Source organism: Thermothelomyces heterothallicus (genome assembly GCF_042370625.1).
Source record: "Thermothelomyces heterothallicus CBS 202.75 unplaced genomic scaffold P884_scaffold_8, whole genome shotgun sequence".
Classification (NCBI taxonomy): domain Eukaryota; kingdom Fungi; phylum Ascomycota; class Sordariomycetes; order Sordariales; family Chaetomiaceae; genus Thermothelomyces; species Thermothelomyces heterothallicus.
Window position 1 is genome coordinate 340,429 of NW_027192569.1, and position 16,301 is coordinate 356,729.

General features: G+C 58.9%; 3 protein-coding genes across 3 annotated transcripts; 1 reads left to right on the forward strand and 2 right to left on the reverse strand.

The window, feature by feature from the left end:
• Positions 1–1,426: 1,426 nt before the first annotated feature.
• Positions 1,427–4,483, forward strand: P884DRAFT_298910 (formate--tetrahydrofolate ligase-domain-containing protein; the record flags this gene model as incomplete). Its single annotated transcript, XM_069444652.1, has 4 exons — positions 1,427–1,550; positions 1,624–1,644; positions 1,731–1,768; positions 1,847–4,483. 4 exons carry the CDS (start codon positions 1,427–1,429, stop codon positions 4,481–4,483), a joined length of 2,820 nt encoding a protein of 939 aa, XP_069298441.1.
• A 1,065-nt stretch (positions 4,484–5,548) lies between these two features.
• On the reverse strand, positions 5,549–10,244 carry P884DRAFT_323304 (uncharacterized protein; the record flags this gene model as incomplete). The annotated part of the gene is made up of 5 exons (XM_069445441.1): positions 5,549–7,975; positions 8,082–9,171; positions 9,244–9,348; positions 9,480–9,505; positions 9,603–10,244. 5 exons carry the CDS (start codon positions 10,242–10,244, stop codon positions 5,549–5,551), a joined length of 4,290 nt encoding a protein of 1,429 aa, XP_069298442.1.
• Positions 10,245–13,657: 3,413 nt separating this feature from the next.
• P884DRAFT_276823 (uncharacterized protein) lies at positions 13,658–15,415 on the reverse strand (the record flags this gene model as incomplete). Its single annotated transcript, XM_069443004.1, has 4 exons — positions 13,658–13,792; positions 13,915–14,362; positions 14,438–14,788; positions 14,883–15,415. The coding sequence occupies 4 exons, from the start codon at positions 15,413–15,415 to the stop codon at positions 13,658–13,660; spliced, it is 1,467 nt and encodes a 488-aa protein (XP_069298443.1).
• Between the last annotated feature and the right edge of the window lie 886 nt (positions 15,416–16,301).

Here is a 16,301-nt window from a genome sequence, read left to right on the forward strand (position 1 = left end):
CTTTTATATAACTATGAATCTATAATAAAGATCTTTTAAATTAATTTTAAATAAATATAAAATTATTTTAAAATTAAATATAAATTAATTATATTCTTTATTTTTTATTTTTATAATTAACTTAACTAATAACTGAAAGTTAACCTAATCAGTCTAAAAAATTCAAGGTTATGGTCAAACTTTATACTAGTCAGATTATATCACGTGATGTTAGCTTAAAGGGGTGTCTGGTCAGGTCAAGTCAGGGGGGTATGTTTCCAGCGCACGCAGTAGAGCACCGCTGACCGCCTTCTGTTTCTAGACAGAGCTGGCGTTGATGATTGGTCAAAACACAGTCACCTCGTTAAACGCGTTTTGCTGAGGCAGTTTGGACTGACTGGCGCCACTTCTCTCGAAGGTCGGCTCAATCTACGAGACCACGGAAATCCGAAACCTTAGCCCAACATTTTCCAGTAGCTCTTCCTTTCAAACAGCTTGGCCGACTGCCACTGTACGCTCTCGGCAGCGTGAACGGACACCTTTCCGTTCCCGGCGCGGCATACCGTCGCCGGTTGCCTCCGGATAAACTTGCCAGAGGCCTATTTCTGATCCCAGAACACGGACTGGCAGCCTCCTCCTCCGGAGAACCCTTCATGAACCTGAGCCTAGGCGGCACCGCAGATGCAACTAACTTCAGGTCCTGAGGAGGAAGCTCGGCAAGTATGGCTCGGCTTGCTACTCTATTGTTGTTGTGTCTCCGTCCTGCGTCCCGCCAACTCCGTCGACTATATCCTCGTCCTATGACTCCCTTGCCCCTAGGTGACCGGCAAGCGCTCAAAAAGCTGTGACCCAGGCGGGCTCCCCCCATCCACGAGATCCTTTGTATACGCAAGGATCCCGGTACAAGCTCCCCTCGGTGTTGTTCTTCGCCTTTGGGATCCAATTGGTTTATCTCAATAGGGCGAGAAGGCGAGTCATCAGACAGTCGTGATCCTTTAGAGCATTCCTGGAGGAACGCGGTCTCTTAGGAGTCATGACTCTTACACATGTCGCTCAAAGGGCTCCGACCCCAAGACTTGCACCGGCAATCAGGACTCTACTACACCACTCACCAACACACCAATTCCACTCTACGAGGTGCTTTTCAACCCTGCGACCGAGAAACAGCGAATTGTGCGCATCTCACAATGCTCCAACTGCGGGTGCAGCAGCATGTGACTCGCGGGCAGTCAACAGCAGGAGTGCCGACTTTCGGCGGCCACTGTCGGCTGCCGTAGGCTCCGCTTCCCCGCGCTGTCCCACCTCATCTCGCGGGGCTCCAGCAGTCTCCAGCACAACCCTCGGGCAGAAAACCGAGAGCTGGAGGAGTCACACCAGCGAAATACTGCGTCCTGTCTGCCTTCTGTCCGTAACAGCTCCCAGGGCCTTCTCCAGTTCGGCAGCAGCCATGGTCGCCACAAAGATTGACGGGACGGCGATTGCCCGGAAGGTGCGCGAGCGGTTGCAAGCGCAAATTGCCGAAAAGAAGGCCATCAACCCGAGGTTCCAGCCGTGCCTCAAAATCATCCAAGGTGCGTGGTTGCATCCCGCCGCAAGCTCATCAATATCCGCGACTATCAATTAAACTAACCACGAGAGCCGCAGTCGGTGACCGCTCCGATTCATGTAAGCCCAGACCATGATGGGACCCCTCCTCCCCCCACCTTAACACGATTTGTACGGGAAAGCGCTGACGCGGAGCTGTACCGCAGCCACATATGTGCGCATGAAACTCAAGGCCGCCGAGGAGGTATGTCTGCTGGCCACGCGGGATCCGTGTCTCGGGTTTGCGTGCATGATGGCAATCTAACCCGCGTCCTGCGTGTAGTGCGGCATCGCTTGCGAGCTGATCAAGTTTGATGAAACGGCCACCGAGGCGGAACTGATTGCTCGTATTGTCGCCCTCAACAACGATCCTGCTGTGCACGGCATCCTTGTGCAACTTCCCCTGCCGAAGCACATCTCCGAGTACAATGTAACGTCGACCGTGGCCAGTGAGAAGGATGTCGACGGCTTTGGCACCTACAACATCGGCGAGCTGGCCAAGCGTGGGGGGCGCCCTTTCTTCGTCCCATGCACGCCCAAGGGCATCAGGGTGCTTCTTGACGAGGCCGGCGTTGAACTGGCCGGGAAGAACGCGGTGGTGCTGGGGAGGAGCGACATCGTCGGCAGCCCGGTCAGCTACCTCCTGAAGAATGCCGATGCCACAGTGACCGTCTGCCACTCCAAGACCAAGGATCTGGACTCGTACCTGAAGAATGCCGATGTGCTTGTTGTTGCTATCGGACAGCCTGGCTTCGTCAAGGGCGAACAGCTCAAGCCTGGAGTTGTCGTCATTGATGTAGGAACGAACTACATTCCCGACGCAACCAAGAAGTCCGGCCAGCGTCTCGTGGGAGATGTCGATTTCGAGTCGGCCTCCCAGGTTGCCTCCCAGATCACACCTGTTCCTGGAGGCGTTGGTCCCATGACGGTCGCCATGCTCCTCCAAAACGTTGTCGAGGCTACGACCCAGTCGTTCGAGGTGGAAAAGCAGAGGCACATTGTGCCCCTACCGCTTAAGCTTCTCAACCCCGTTCCTTCGGACATCGTCATCTCTCGAGCGCAGGCGCCCAAACCCATCACTCAAATCGCAAAGGAAATCGGCATTGCCGCCTCGGAGCTCGAACCGTATGGTCAGTATAAGGCCAAGGTCGACCTTAGTCTGCTGAAACGTCTTGAGCACCGTCGGAATGGTCGCTATGTCGTCGTCACAGGGATCACCCCTACTCCTCTGGGCGAAGGCAAGTCGACGACGACGATGGGTCTCGCCCAGGCCCTAGGCGCGCATGTCGGTCGCGTCACGTTCGCCAATGTACGGCAGCCCAGCCAGGGCCCAACATTCGGCATCAAAGGCGGTGCTGCTGGCGGTGGCTACAGCCAGGTCATTCCGATGGATGAGTTCAACCTGCATCTGACAGGCGACATCCACGCCATCACCGCCGCGAACAACCTGCTTGCCGCTGCGATCGACACGCGCATGTTTCACGAGGCCACCCAAAAGGATGCAGCGCTCTACAGGCGACTGGTTCCCGTCAAGAACGGCAAGCGGGAGTTCACGCCCGTCATGTTGCGCCGCTTGAAGAAACTGGGAATTAACAAAACAGACCCCGACTCGCTGACCGAGGAGGAGATCGCCCGCTTCGCTCGTCTTGACATCGACCCGGAGACCATCACTTGGCGCCGCGTTCTCGATGTCAATGACCGGCACCTGCGCGGGATCGTCATCGGCAACGCACCCACCGAGAGGGGTCACAGCCGCCAGACCGGTTTTGACATCTCCGTGGCCAGCGAGTGCATGGCCATTCTTGCGTTGAGCACGAGCCTGGCTGACATGCGGGAGCGCCTCGGCAGGATGGTCGTTGCCAGCTCGAGAAGCGGTGAACCTGTCACCTGCGACGATATCGGCGCTGGTGGTGCCCTCACAGCCCTGATGAAGGACGCTATCAAGCCGAACTTGATGCAGAGCTTGGAGGGCACCCCCGTTTTTGTGCACGCGGGCCCCTTTGCCAACATCAGCATCGGCAACAGCTCCATTCTGGCTGATAAGATGGCCCTGAAGCTTACAGGTACCGAGCCCGATGAGGACCACGCGGCCAAGGCTGGCTTCGTCGTAACGGAGGCTGGCTTCGACTTTACCATGGGCGGTGAGCGCTTTTTCAACATCAAGTGCCGCACCTCGGGCCTCGTCCCGGATGTGGTCGTCGTGGTTGCTACCATCCGCGCGCTCAAGGTTCATGGAGGAGGCCCGCCTATCTCACCTGGCGCTCCTCTCGATGCGGTGTACAAGGAGGAGAATGTCGAGGTGCTGCGCAAGGGCTGCGTCAACCTGGCCAAGCATGTCGCCAACGCCAAGTCATACGGCGTGCCCGTTTTGGTGGCTATCAATAAGTTCTCGACGGATACACAAGCCGAGATCGACGTTGTCCGCGAAGAAGCTATCAAGGCAGGTGCCGAAGATGCAGTCCTGGCCAACCACTGGGCCGAGGGCGGCAAGGGCGCTGTTGACCTTGCAAAGGCCGTCGTGGCCGCCGCCGAGAAGCCCAAGGATTTCAAGCTGCTGTACAGCCTCGAAGGCACCATACAGGAGCGTATCGAGAAGATCGCCCGCGACATGTATGGTGCCGCCGCTGTCGAGTTTAGCGAGCTTGCGCAGAAGAAGGTGGACACATACACGCGCCAGGGCTTCGGAAATCTGCCCATCTGCGTCGCCAAGACTCAGTACTCGCTCAGCCATGATCCGGACCTCAAAGGTGCTCCGACAGGGTTCACGATACCCATCCGGGACGTCCGCATGGCTGCTGGCGCCGGCTACCTCTATGCCCTAGCTGCGGACATTCAGACCATTCCTGGCCTGCCCACCGCTCCGGGGTACCTCAACGTCGATGTTGATACCGAGACGGGCGAGATCGATGGCCTCTTCTGAGAATGGGTATCTGGAGACACAGTGTCTTTTGGTTCTTAAGTTCGGCTTCCGGCGTTTTGTAAACAGGGGCCTAGACGCAGGGCAGTATTTGATCAACTCAAAAGTGAGACGTGCGTGTCTTAACACATGGCGCTTGGGATACCACAGGATAGTCAGTTAGATGAACGGAGGAGATAAATTCTAGACGCATTTCCATGCCTTTGCCTTGAGAGAAGTGGCCTTCGCCGCAAACGTTCACATGCTCAGCGACTCAGTACCGGTCGAGTTGGAATAGCAAGATTACCGATTAAATGTGTATTACGAGTGTCCCATGCTTATTTTTCCCGGCCATGCTTGCTTGCTCTGCCTCTTTCCCGGTGTATCATTACATCTTGATCTATCATTAGAATAGCTGGTCCCAGTCCCGGCGTATTCCATGCCTTCCTCCCCAAAGTATAAAAAATCCAAACAAAAAGAAAACTAAAAAACAAAAAAAAAGAAAAGAACAAAAAGAAGAAAAAAAGAAAAAAGGAAAAAATTGAAAAAAAAAAAGAAACATAAAAATAAAGTCGTGGGCTCGTTGCTGCCTTTGAAAACGAATTATAAAAGAACTAATCTCAGCCGACCAACGGCCCCCTTCGCCCACGTCCAAGGTGCCGTGGCTTTGACTCGGAATTGAAGAGTCCAAATTCAGAATGAAGGATAGAAAGACCAGAAAGACAGGAGAGAAGAAAGAAAACCACCATATATGTCCAGCGGCTTCCTTCATTCGTGAGGCATTATATCCATTGCTTGGATAAAATATTTGTGAAGAAGTGAGTCGAAAGGTCATGAGGGAATGGAACATGAAGTGTTGAGCAACTAGGGCATGATCGACGGCGGCGTCCATGTGCGCAGTGTGCGCGGCGTACGAGGGTACGAGGTGTGCGACGTGGTTTCGTGCTGCTCGGGTCTCGTGGTTTTGAGAAGGGGGAGGGCAGGGGCGCCCAAGGGAGAAGGAAAGAGTAGGAGGGGTGGTGGAGAAGGAAGGTGGAGGGGAGAGAAGCCAAGGATGGCAGCCACCGCCCTTACCTCCCCCCCCCCCCTTCAGAACCACTTCCAGCCGAGTTCGAGTCCGTCTTCCAACTTCCTCAGCACCCCGACCGCGTCGACATAGTGCCTGCACCTCCCGCCCACGCAGTCGTTCTCGAGCCGCTTCCTCACCAAGCCGACCACCCCGGCCGCCCCGCGCCGCCCGCGCGCCCGCACCACGTCCTCGAGCCCGACGCCCTCGGCCGCAACGGTCCGCAGCCAGCCCAGAGCCTCCTCGTCATCCGACGGCAGGCCACCGTTCCCCGGCCGTGTCGGGGCAGCAACAGCAGGAGGAGCAGCAGTAGTAGAGCGCCCAGCCTCGCCCGGCAGCAGGGCAGGAGGAGGAAGAACATTCCGGCTACCACCACCACCGCCACTGCTGCTGCTGCTGCTGCCGCTGCCGCTGCCGTCGCTGCCGCTGTCGCTGTCGCCATCGACGCCCTGCCCGGCGGAAGAATCGGCAGCGCCGCCTCCTCCTCCTCCTCCTCCTCCTCCTCCTGCTCGGGCGGCGGCGCGAACGGGGTGCACAAAGGCCCAGCAGATGAGCGCGCACACGTACAGCGCCCAGTAATCGGACACGTCCCTGGCCCAGGGGGCGGCAGAGGTATCCGTGATGCTGCTGCCGCCGCCCGGGAGCAGGTGCGGCGGCGGCTGATGCTCGCGGTCGAGGAAGCCCACGAGGGCGCGCGCGGCGTAGACGGTCGCGCGGACCACGTCGAGGCAGGCGAGGGGGCGGAGGTTGCTCGCCGTGCTGGTTTGGTTGTTGTTGTTGTCGTCGTCGTCGTCGTTGTTGTTGTTGTTGGCGGCGGCGGCGGCGGCGGCGGCGGTGGTGGTGGTGCACGAGGTGCACGAGGTGACCCAGATCTTGAGGCGCCTCTGGTGCTCGTGAAAGGAGGTCGTGGGGAGGACCTTCTGGGAGAAGAGCCAGGAGTCGCCGCCGACGGCGAGGAGGTCGCGGAGCGGGGTGTGGTGCAGCGCGAGGTAGGTGTTGGCGACGGGGCAGTCGGGAAAGAGGGCGTTGATGCGCTCTTCGGCATCAAAGGAGGAGGGACCGGGCTGGTGGGGTTGGAGTCGGGCCCGGTAGTACTGCTGGTGATGGTGGCGGTGGTGTTGGCGGAGGAAGGGGGCCGGTTGCTGCTGGTCAGCGCTGAACTGGCTGCTGCCAAGCTGGTGGTGCGTGGGTGGCGGCGGGTCCAGCTCCGGACCGGGGGAATTGTTGGCGGAGAGGGAAGGAGTCGGGAGGGGAGGGGGCCGGCGAGGCAGTCGCCGAGCGAGAGCGCTGAGGATGATGATGCGGTCGACGGGAGGACGGCGCGCCACGTCCTCGAGGGTAAGCTGCTCGAGAGGCGGCACATGCTCGGGCCGGAGCGCGTCCTGGTCGGCGGCCAGGGCATCGACCCATTTTTCGGCCGAGTCGGCCTCCCACAGCTTGGCGCCGCGGCCAAGCAGGGGGATCGGGTGCATGGCGGGGTCGGCATCGCCGTCTCGCGCGCGCCGTTGCTGCTGGTAGACGGCGGCGTGGCCGTCCGCGAAGAAACATGCGGCGAGAAGGCGGCGGCGCGATTCGGCGTCGATCCAGTTCCGCCATCTTTCCTGGATGGAGAGGTACTGCTGCTGTTCGGCGGCGGCAAGCATGGCGTGGTCCGGGAGGCCGTGGTTCTGGTACATGGCCTGTTGGTCCGAAACACGCTGTGAGTATGTCTGCCCGGAGGAAGGCTGAGGAGAGGGAGAAGAAGGCGTGAGAAGGAAAGGTGCCGCGGCCGAGATCGGGTTGTGGTGGCGATCAGGGGCAAAGAGAGAGGACCAAGACGGCCGCGCGCGAGGACGGGAGCGAGGAGCAGGAGAAAGAGAAGAAGCCGGGAGGTTAGGATTAGGATTAAGATTAGCGGCCCCGGAACGGGGCATGGGAACCATCGACCGGTGGTGGTGGGAAAGGGCAAGGGAAGCATTTCCGAATGGGGGAGGGGTCACCGCCAGGGACGGCGTGGCCCAGGAAGAAGAAAAAGTACGACTACCCCAGGGGCGGCGGGTGGTCTGGAGCGGACTCAGGTGGCGCAGGGCGATGGGAGACATGGTGCTGGAGGTTGGTGCTGCGGCGCCGCAAAGAGAAAAAGAAGAGGAAGAAGGCGGGGGAGAAGAAGAAGGAGGAGAAGGAGGAGGAGGGAAAGAAGAGAGAGGTGATGATGACGCGGGAGAGGAGGCAGGAGACCAAGCCGTGGTGTCGACTCGCCAGATCCCATTGCGCTCGGCGGCGGCAAGGAGGGAAAACGGGGTCGGGCTGAAGGACTCTGGACGACTCACCCTGGAATACAGAGACTCGAACGGCTTGGAAGGTCGCGTGACGGGCTTGCGGCCACGGAAGCGCGCAAAATACTCGCACAGGAGGATGGCCTGCATCGTTTGGAGGCTCCACTGGGGTATCTGCCGCCGGGGAAGAGGCCGCTTGTCAGCATGCACACACGTAGAGTCGACGGCAGCGGGGGGGGGGGGGGGGGGGGGGAAGGTGTGGTGAATATTAATACACATTATTATAGTGTGTGGTGCTTACCCGCTTCAACTCCTGCCACGCAAACTCGTGCAGCTGGTTTCCCCGGGTGCGATCCTCCTCGCCGTCGAGACGCTGGGTGGCCACGGCCGCCATGGCGCACCTCAGCACGTCCTCCGGGCCCGCTTCGAATGACGGGCGGTGGACGAGAGGCAGAGCCGGGTCGACTTGTGCCCAGTATATCTCGAGGTAGCGGGGGATGGCAGCGCGGACTGGCCCCGGCAACGGGATGGCCATCGAAGAGGACGCCGGCAGGGCACACCCGCCCGCCAAGACGAGGTCGAGCTCCGCAACGATGTCGCTGCCGTGGCTCGCATTATCGGCCCCGGGGCTCGCGGCCGCGTACCCGACGGCCAGGCCTGCCGTAGTGGCGTTGAGGTGGTTGGAGAGGCGGGGAGCGGACACGAGCAGAGTTTCGGCCCCGTGCGAGCCGGCTAGAGGCGGCGTCTGGCCGCGGAGAGAGGGGAGCGACGTGGCTTGTTGTTGTTGTTGTTGTTGTTGTTGTTGCTGCTGCTGCTGCTGCTGCTGCTGCTGCTGCTGCTGCTGCTGCTGGTGGTGCGCTCCGGCAGTGCCGTCGTCGTCTGAGGAGGCGGCTAAGGAAGAGTACCCAACAACGGGCGACGGCATGCCGAGCGTCCCGCCATAGGTGTGCTCCTGTGGCTGCTGGGCCGGGTGGGACGAGCCGAAGAACAGAGATCCGGCGAGGGACGAGCCCGGCTCGACCCCCGAGCTAGAGGTCGGGAAGACGCGGGGAGTCGCGCCGGGATAGGGCGACGGGTGTCCGGGGGCCGAAGGGCCCAGGTTTCGGGATACGTCCGATACGGCGGTCGAGTAAGCGCTGTCGGAGGCGGAAGACGGCAACGGGGAAGCGTCACGGAGCTCCGGTACGTCCGTCTGCAAGAGGGTCGGCGGGAACCCCTCCCGGGTGACCACGTAGACCGGTGGTGGCACTCCGGTCCCGGACTGATGATAGCCCCCCAGGCGGCCGCCCGGATAAGAAGAGCCTTCCAGAGACGGCGGCGGCTGCGGGTGCCGGTGCGGGCTCTGCCGTGCAGGGCCGCCGCCCTTGGACAAGCCGTCGCCATCGTGCTCGCTGCGGTATGTATGCCGTTGTTAGTATAACGGAGGATCGAGACTCGCGCCACTCGGAAAGCAACGAAGGTACGCGTACTGCTTCTGCTGATGGCGCGCCAGCAAGTCGGCTCGGTGGAAGGCTTTTTCACAACCGGGGCATTGAAACTGCGGATCTCCGTGACCTAGCTGGTGTCGTCTTGGGGGGGGGGGGGAGAGAGAGAGAGAGAGAGGCATGGGCGTCAGTCGTGATGGTCCAGGGAGAGGAAGAGGATGCCACGCTGCGTCGGAGAGGCCGGGGGGGCTTTTTAGACCTCAAAACAGCCTCACCTTAGATGCTCGGCGCGAGTAAAGGTCTGTTTAAGTAAACGTATGTCAGAAGAACCGGACCCCAACATTGTATACAGTAGGGGGGGAGGGACGACGGGCGAGAGGAACTCGGATCTCACTCACTTTTGGGGGCCGGCAGATGTCACAGACATGAACGGGCAAGCCCTTCTTTGCCTTGCTAACCCGGCCCGTCTTGGGGGTGATCTTGGGCGTGTACTGGCCTGTTGCAGGATGGAGAGCCGTGGGTCTCCGTGGGCCGCCGCCCGCCGAGGACTTTGACGACGAAGAGAAGGAGGAGGAGGAGAAGGAGGAGGAGAAGGAGGAGGAGAAGGAGGAGGAGGAGGAGGATGTCGGACCATACCGCTGGCGGTCCATCGGGTCGTCGCTTCTCGTGCTCTGTCGGCTTGCCGAGCTGCGGCCCGAGGACGCTGGTGCTGGCGATGACGACGAGGCGGAAAGGGAGACGGGGGCTACCGGCTGTGGCTGCGACCTGGGCGCGGTGGTGGACTTGGGGGCCCGTGACGAGGTGGCACGCCGTCTTGTCGGACGAGCGCAGACGGCCCCCTTGATATCGTCCTGCTGGTCGGCGGCCGGGCCAGAACCACGACTGACATGCCTCGCGCCCGCTCCTGGCTGGTTCTCTGTCTCACGAAGCTCGCCAACACTCGCCAGGTCGTCTGTGCCCCTGGCCCTCTTATTGTGGGGGGTCCGAGTGCCGACGCTGTTCTCGTCGGTGACGTCCATTATAAAGCTGAGGCTGGCCATGCTGGTGGTGGGCGACGGGCGGTCCCACGGAATGGAAGGTCAGACGCCAAGTTTGGAGACCTGCACAGCCCTGCCAGACTTGGTGGAACGAATGGAGAGGTGGCAGTCTGCTTGGGAGTAGAGTCGGGTCAGGGGCGGCAATACACGCACTACACGCGCGGCTGCAGCAGCAACCGATGGCTAGTGTAAGCAGGCAGGAGAGGGAGGGTGAGCCACATAGCACGAAGAGGGTGTGTGGGTGAGTGACAAGTGATGGCATCCCTCTCTCTCAGCCTGGGATATACAGGAAAACAAAGCTTCAACTCGCCGCAGAGAGAGCTCGGCAAACGAGAATATGCAACAGACTGACAATCTCAGTGCCAGTCCCTGCACTATGGGAGCGCGCGCGCGCTCCCGGCGTCCGCCAGGGCTGCGACGCGCGAATCTTTCGAGGGAACAGGACCCAACGCGGCACGCTTGCGGTGCTGCTATATTCAGACGCCCCACAGCGCCCGAAACGCTCTTTGGGGGGATGGGATGAGAAGGTTCAACGTTCAAGGTACTGTAGGTTACGGTCTTGGCACCCTTTGCAGAAGAGAAGAGGCTTAGCCCTGTTGTAGGTCCGGAGTGTGGTAGGGTAGTGTACGTAGTATGTGCACCCCCGTCGGCAGGGGTGAACTAAATGTGGGATTAAAGTGTGTTCCCATCAGTGAGTGTGCTTGTATGCATGGACAGACACGTAGTCCGTATGTACCGGACACTGATGTAGTGCGACTACGATACACTACGTACCCACTGCGTACACTACATACATACACCTCGACACTTGGCGGTGGACTACATGGTAGGCAGAGGCAACACTGAAAATAGTTGCTTCCAGAGGAACCGTTGGTCATCGAGTGGGTTGCAATGAAGCAGGGATGGTCGCCTCGTGCCCTCGTAAGTGTAAGATGCTTCTAAGCGCGAGAACCGCGACTAACTACCGCCACCCTGCACTCGGCTAACACGTGGTGTGGCACACTTTGAGGAACTTAGAATAGTGTGTGTATGCATATATGTATGTAATCCGTACATACACTATTGATGTACGGCCATGTCGGAGCTCGGTGATGCCGTCTATCGACATAACGGCGTACGGAATCCTCGGTTGTGTCCGCCTGTTACACCGCACATGGGCCCATCGGTATTCTGACAAGAGGCAGGAAGGCGGGGAGAGCGGAAAGGATTGATGTGCAGCAGAGGGGCTTGGTTGTCCTGCTGCTCCCATTGGGCAGCTCCATGCTGCGCCGCATGCCAGTAAGATCCTATTTTCGTCGGTGTTCGTTGCCAAAACTAGAAGCTTGACTTGGTTCTCTGCATTACGAGAGAGCACACGAAACCGTAATCAACGGCTCGGTCAGTTTGTAAACTATCCCACAGAGCTGAAGTCAGGTGAGACTGTTTGATGGTGTGTGCTGAGAGCGGTATGTTGACGCCCGGTAGATGTGCATCAATGTAGCGTACCAATTTAGGGCTCTTCCAAGCTCTGACGACGGTTGCAATAAACCTAAGGCCCACTAGCGTGGTGCAGAAGAGGCAAGGCGCTTAACGCTCGACTGCCGATTCGTCCGATCTGATGATGGAGGAGTGATGGGCAGATAGAGAGAGCTGGGACTAAGTGGCGGCGGAGCGTAGGAGGGAGAGAAATTCACACTACAACCGCTGGGTCGTGTCAGCGGAGGGTTCCAGGAGGGCGGGAAGTGACCTGCAGCTAGACCACGCTACTAGTGTACTTGGTGTACTGCCAAGTCAGTTAAGGCTGAGGCGCATGCCCCTGTCGCGCGCTTGTCTCGATTTCTGTAACCGCGCTTAATCCTTCGAGCTCGGGTGGCAGGGTCTCTGGAGGCTTAGTTAGTCTGTAGTACTGTAGCGATACGAAATGATGGCAAATGCACTCGTCGCGAATCGTGAGTGCACCCAGTCGTTGTTTGCTCGCGTACTAGGTCACGGTTCCCACATTCCTTAGCTCCAGCCAGCGAAGGCGGACGGAACCTCTTTGAACCTTCAGTGGTGATGATTGCGTCGGTTAACGATGGAACCGAGAACTCTCGACAGATGACAGAGCGTGTACAACTCCCTAGCCCCAATTTGCACAAGAGCAAAGTTAACTCACTAGTTCGTTGGTGTCAACTCAGTGGCTATTCTAGGCTTCACTGCTGTAGTAGGCAGGTAAGTATGCTCCAGACCTGCATCCATGTTCTGGCCTGCAAGACTCTCGCGACTTCGCTGTCTAACGCGAACAACCTGAAACCATGTCGTTGAAACCGCATATTTGAGAATGGTGGGTATAAGCCAGGCCTCCCTGGGAGTGTGTAAGATACGGAGTACAAACACTACTCGGTACGGATTCTACCTGCCGATCAGAGTCCCGTTCGAACCTCAACGGTGAGTTCATGCAAGGGCGGGGAGGCCAGCCAGTACATGCGAAAAAACAACTCTGTAGGCTGTTCTGGTCGCCGTCTAGTCTGCTCAAGCACCGTATAATGCCTCCACTTTGATCGGTGTCGGCCTGGAGCAAAATTGGTTAGCAGGTAGTGGTTCGGATGGACGGCCAGTTCGTTGTTCTGTTGACAACTTTCAGACATCAGTGTGTTTCGCACCCGAGGTTCAAGCCTCTCGCTGTTTGCCCTTGACCGTACTTCATAGTAACGCGGTGCCGCCCGGCCATATGGGCAAACGAGATCCGAAAATGTGATCCCCAACCCGTAGCGAGCAGTGCGGATAGCGCTAGCCAACTACGGTTGTGAGTTGGTATGGGGAACTGCGGAGAGATGACCGCAAAATGCAGCCTATTCCTCATCAAGATGGAAGCTTCGATCATGGTAGCCGGCACACATTGCCGGCACACATTGCCTGCCCATCGTCAATCCGGGACAGCTGCAGGCCCGTGGGGTAGTACAGCACTTCCACACAAGGCAAGTTACCTCTATCAGCCCGCATGAGGCATCAAGAAAAACTGCAAAGCCCCGGGCACCCTTACTTCTTCACTTCACCAGGCGGGACTGAGCAGAGATACATTATGATATCGTCGCGTGAGCCTGCACCGAATAGAATCGCAACCGACCCCCTTTACAAAGTCTATATACCACTTGTTTTTCCTTTCTTGTGACCAGTCTCGGTAACTCAGGAGCCCGTGCATTCCCTTCAACTTTTTTTTTCTCTCCCTTTTCTTTCCAATAGGCAAGTAGAAGGCCAGGCCCTAACGAGGTAGGGCATATATGCGTAGAAAGCCAGACCAGGGCGATGGGAAAGGGACACAGGTGCACCCGAAAGGACAGACTTACCGAAACCTGGAGTTCAGACTGACACCCGTGAAGCTCAAGACTTCCCTTCCCTCGTCCTTCTCCTCCTTTGTTTATATATATCGTTTTGTTTATATATATCGTCAACCAAATTTATTGACTGGTCGCAGTGGCCTGCACCGACCGGCGGGCCTCGCTCCTGGCGGCCTTGTCTTCGCTCTCTTCGGAATCGTCGTCACTGACGGGCCGGCTCTCGCCTTCCCTTGATGCTCTACGGCTCCTGGTCATCTAGAGAAAGCGACAAAAAAAAAACCCGGGGGGGGGGGAGGGGGGGAGAGACGCAGTGTCAGCACAGCCCTCTCATTGCTTGAGCAATTGGTCGGGGTGAAGAGAAGAGGAAGGCGACTTACCCATGACCGTACGCCCCCAAACAATCCCAGAGTATATCCCGTCACAAAGTCATTCACGTTATTCGTTGGTCTCTCTCCAGCCGTGGCGGAGCTACTGCCGGTCGTAGGGCTCCTAGGGAAAGGGAATCCGCCACCGGACGAGCCCGCACCGGCTGAGGACGACTGGCCCGGACCGAGCGGACTGCTAGGCGGCAACTCTCCGTTATTGCTCTGGCTGCCGTTGAAGCGGGCTGGGCTCTGTGGGCGCGACGAGGGCCAGAACTGGCGCAGCTCGCGACTGAGTTCCTGGCCCGTGGTGGCCCAGTTGGCGCGGATGTTGTCGCGCAGTTCCTGAACGTGGCGCTTGAGCTCGAGCTCGTTCTTCTTGAGCCAGCTGATGTTGAGCTCCTGCCGCGAGGTACCGCGCCTGAGCTGGCGGGCGATGTATTTCTCGTAGTCTCGGACAATCCTGCCGGGAAGGGTTAACTTGTTAGTCTCAACCGTGTCGTGAAAAAGAGGGGGTTGGAGGGGGGTGCGTGCTTACTTTGTGATGATGCCTGTGGTGCTTACGCCCTCGGTCCGTTGGGTCACCAAGAACTTGCCCGCCGCCTTGATGGGGGCGTAGATATCGTCGCCTTCGTCGGCGCCGTAAGGGATGTCGTCGTGTGCGACGTAGTCGATCTGGTGCTGTTCGAGGAACTCCGGAGTGACAATCCAGGGGCAATTCTCGATGACCTCGTCGACCCATCGGCAGTGTCGCACCGTCTCGGCACGCTCTTTGCCTGAGAGCACGGTGAGGCCCTTGCGCTTGTGCGTCTCCTCGTCACCCGTCACGCCCACAATCAGGTACACCTCAGGAAACGCCTTTTTGGCTTGCTCCAGCTGGCGCATGTGGCTACCGCTCCCGTTAGCTTCGACAGACGCCGTGTGCACTCCCAATCCGGAGAGTCTGCTGAGCTCCCCAATGCGGCCGATGAACATGAACATACCCTAGGTGGAACAGGTCGAACACGCCGTCCGCATACACCCTCACGGGGCGGCCGACCGGAGGCGGATTCGTCGTGTAACCGGCGGGGTGGGTAAGCTTGCCGATCGGGGGTGGGGGCATGGCGGCGGCGGTCTTGTTGCTGATTGTCCCGCTGCCATTCGCGACGCCCTCGCCGGCGGTCTTGATAGACGCGGACTTTCGGCTCCCCTTTCGCGTTACCCGCTCCGCAATATGGTCGCTGGTCTCGGTCGTATCACTTGGCTCGCCCGGATCGAGAGCCTGAGCTCGCTGGCTTGTCCCGGTGCCGCTCGTTGAGCCGGCGGCGGGCTGGTCAGAATTGGAACGCTGACGCTTGTTCGGGTGGGCGACGGCGCCGGTCCTGCCGGACTCGGGGGCGGTAGTGTCACCCTCCTCACCCGAGGCGTCTCGCGACTCGGTCTGGATGATCTGATTCTCGCCCATGTCGAGGGCGGAGGCCGTGTTGTTGCGCTTGCGTTTACCGCCGTTTTGGGTTGATGAACTCGCGGACGACATGGTGGGCAGGTGGGAAAGGGGAGGAGGAGGAGGGGGGGGAGGGGGTTGGTCTTCCTGGCGAGAGAGAGAAAGAGGGGTTCTGGCTTAGGGAGGGAAAGAGCAAGCAAGGTGGGCCTGGAGCGGGTGTAGACGCCGTTGATCGTCCCGGAACACCGAGTGATGGGGCCGGGAGTCGCGGCGGGCAGTCCTCGATAGTGGAGCGCGGTAGCGGAGGTCTCCTGCTGTTTGTGCTGGTCGAACTTCGTGGTTCGCTCAAATCGCCAATTGACCAACCGTCACTCGTTCCCTTACGGCAATTGCTGTCTCGGGATTCGAGTGGCACGTCCTAAAAGTACCGAGACGTGAAGGGGTCTTGGCCGTCAGCTCGTCGCTCGTGCCCGGCGCCCAGGTCGTGCGAAAGGGGGAGAACTGAAAAGGCCCCGGCTGCTGGAGCGGGTATTGAGAAGAGGTGGCCCACACTGAGCAACTAGAAACTTCGACGGGACAGCTGTCGGGCTCGGCGAACAAGACACCGAGCACGTCAATTGGAAATGACACCAAAATTTGTATCGCGTTCAGTTCCTTCGCACCAGATGCAATTAAGGTAACCAGACGCGTGGAGTCAAGATCGCAAAGAAAGGGGCTCCAGGCCAGTGTGCCGCGCTTTTACTGCATGAAATTTCCGTTCCGCTCAGGCCTTGCCATAGTTAAGGGTCGCAGGGGTGCTGTGTGTCTGGACCCCTGCTCTTGTCACGTCATCCAAAACCAAGCGCGTGTTGCGCCGCGGGAGTGGCCGTGCCTTCATGCGGCACAACCGCGTGCTGGACACCGCAGTCTGATGATGTTGGGATATTCCCCAGCTGCGTCATTGGCTTTACAAGCGAGCAGAGGAGAGATGCAGAGGGAT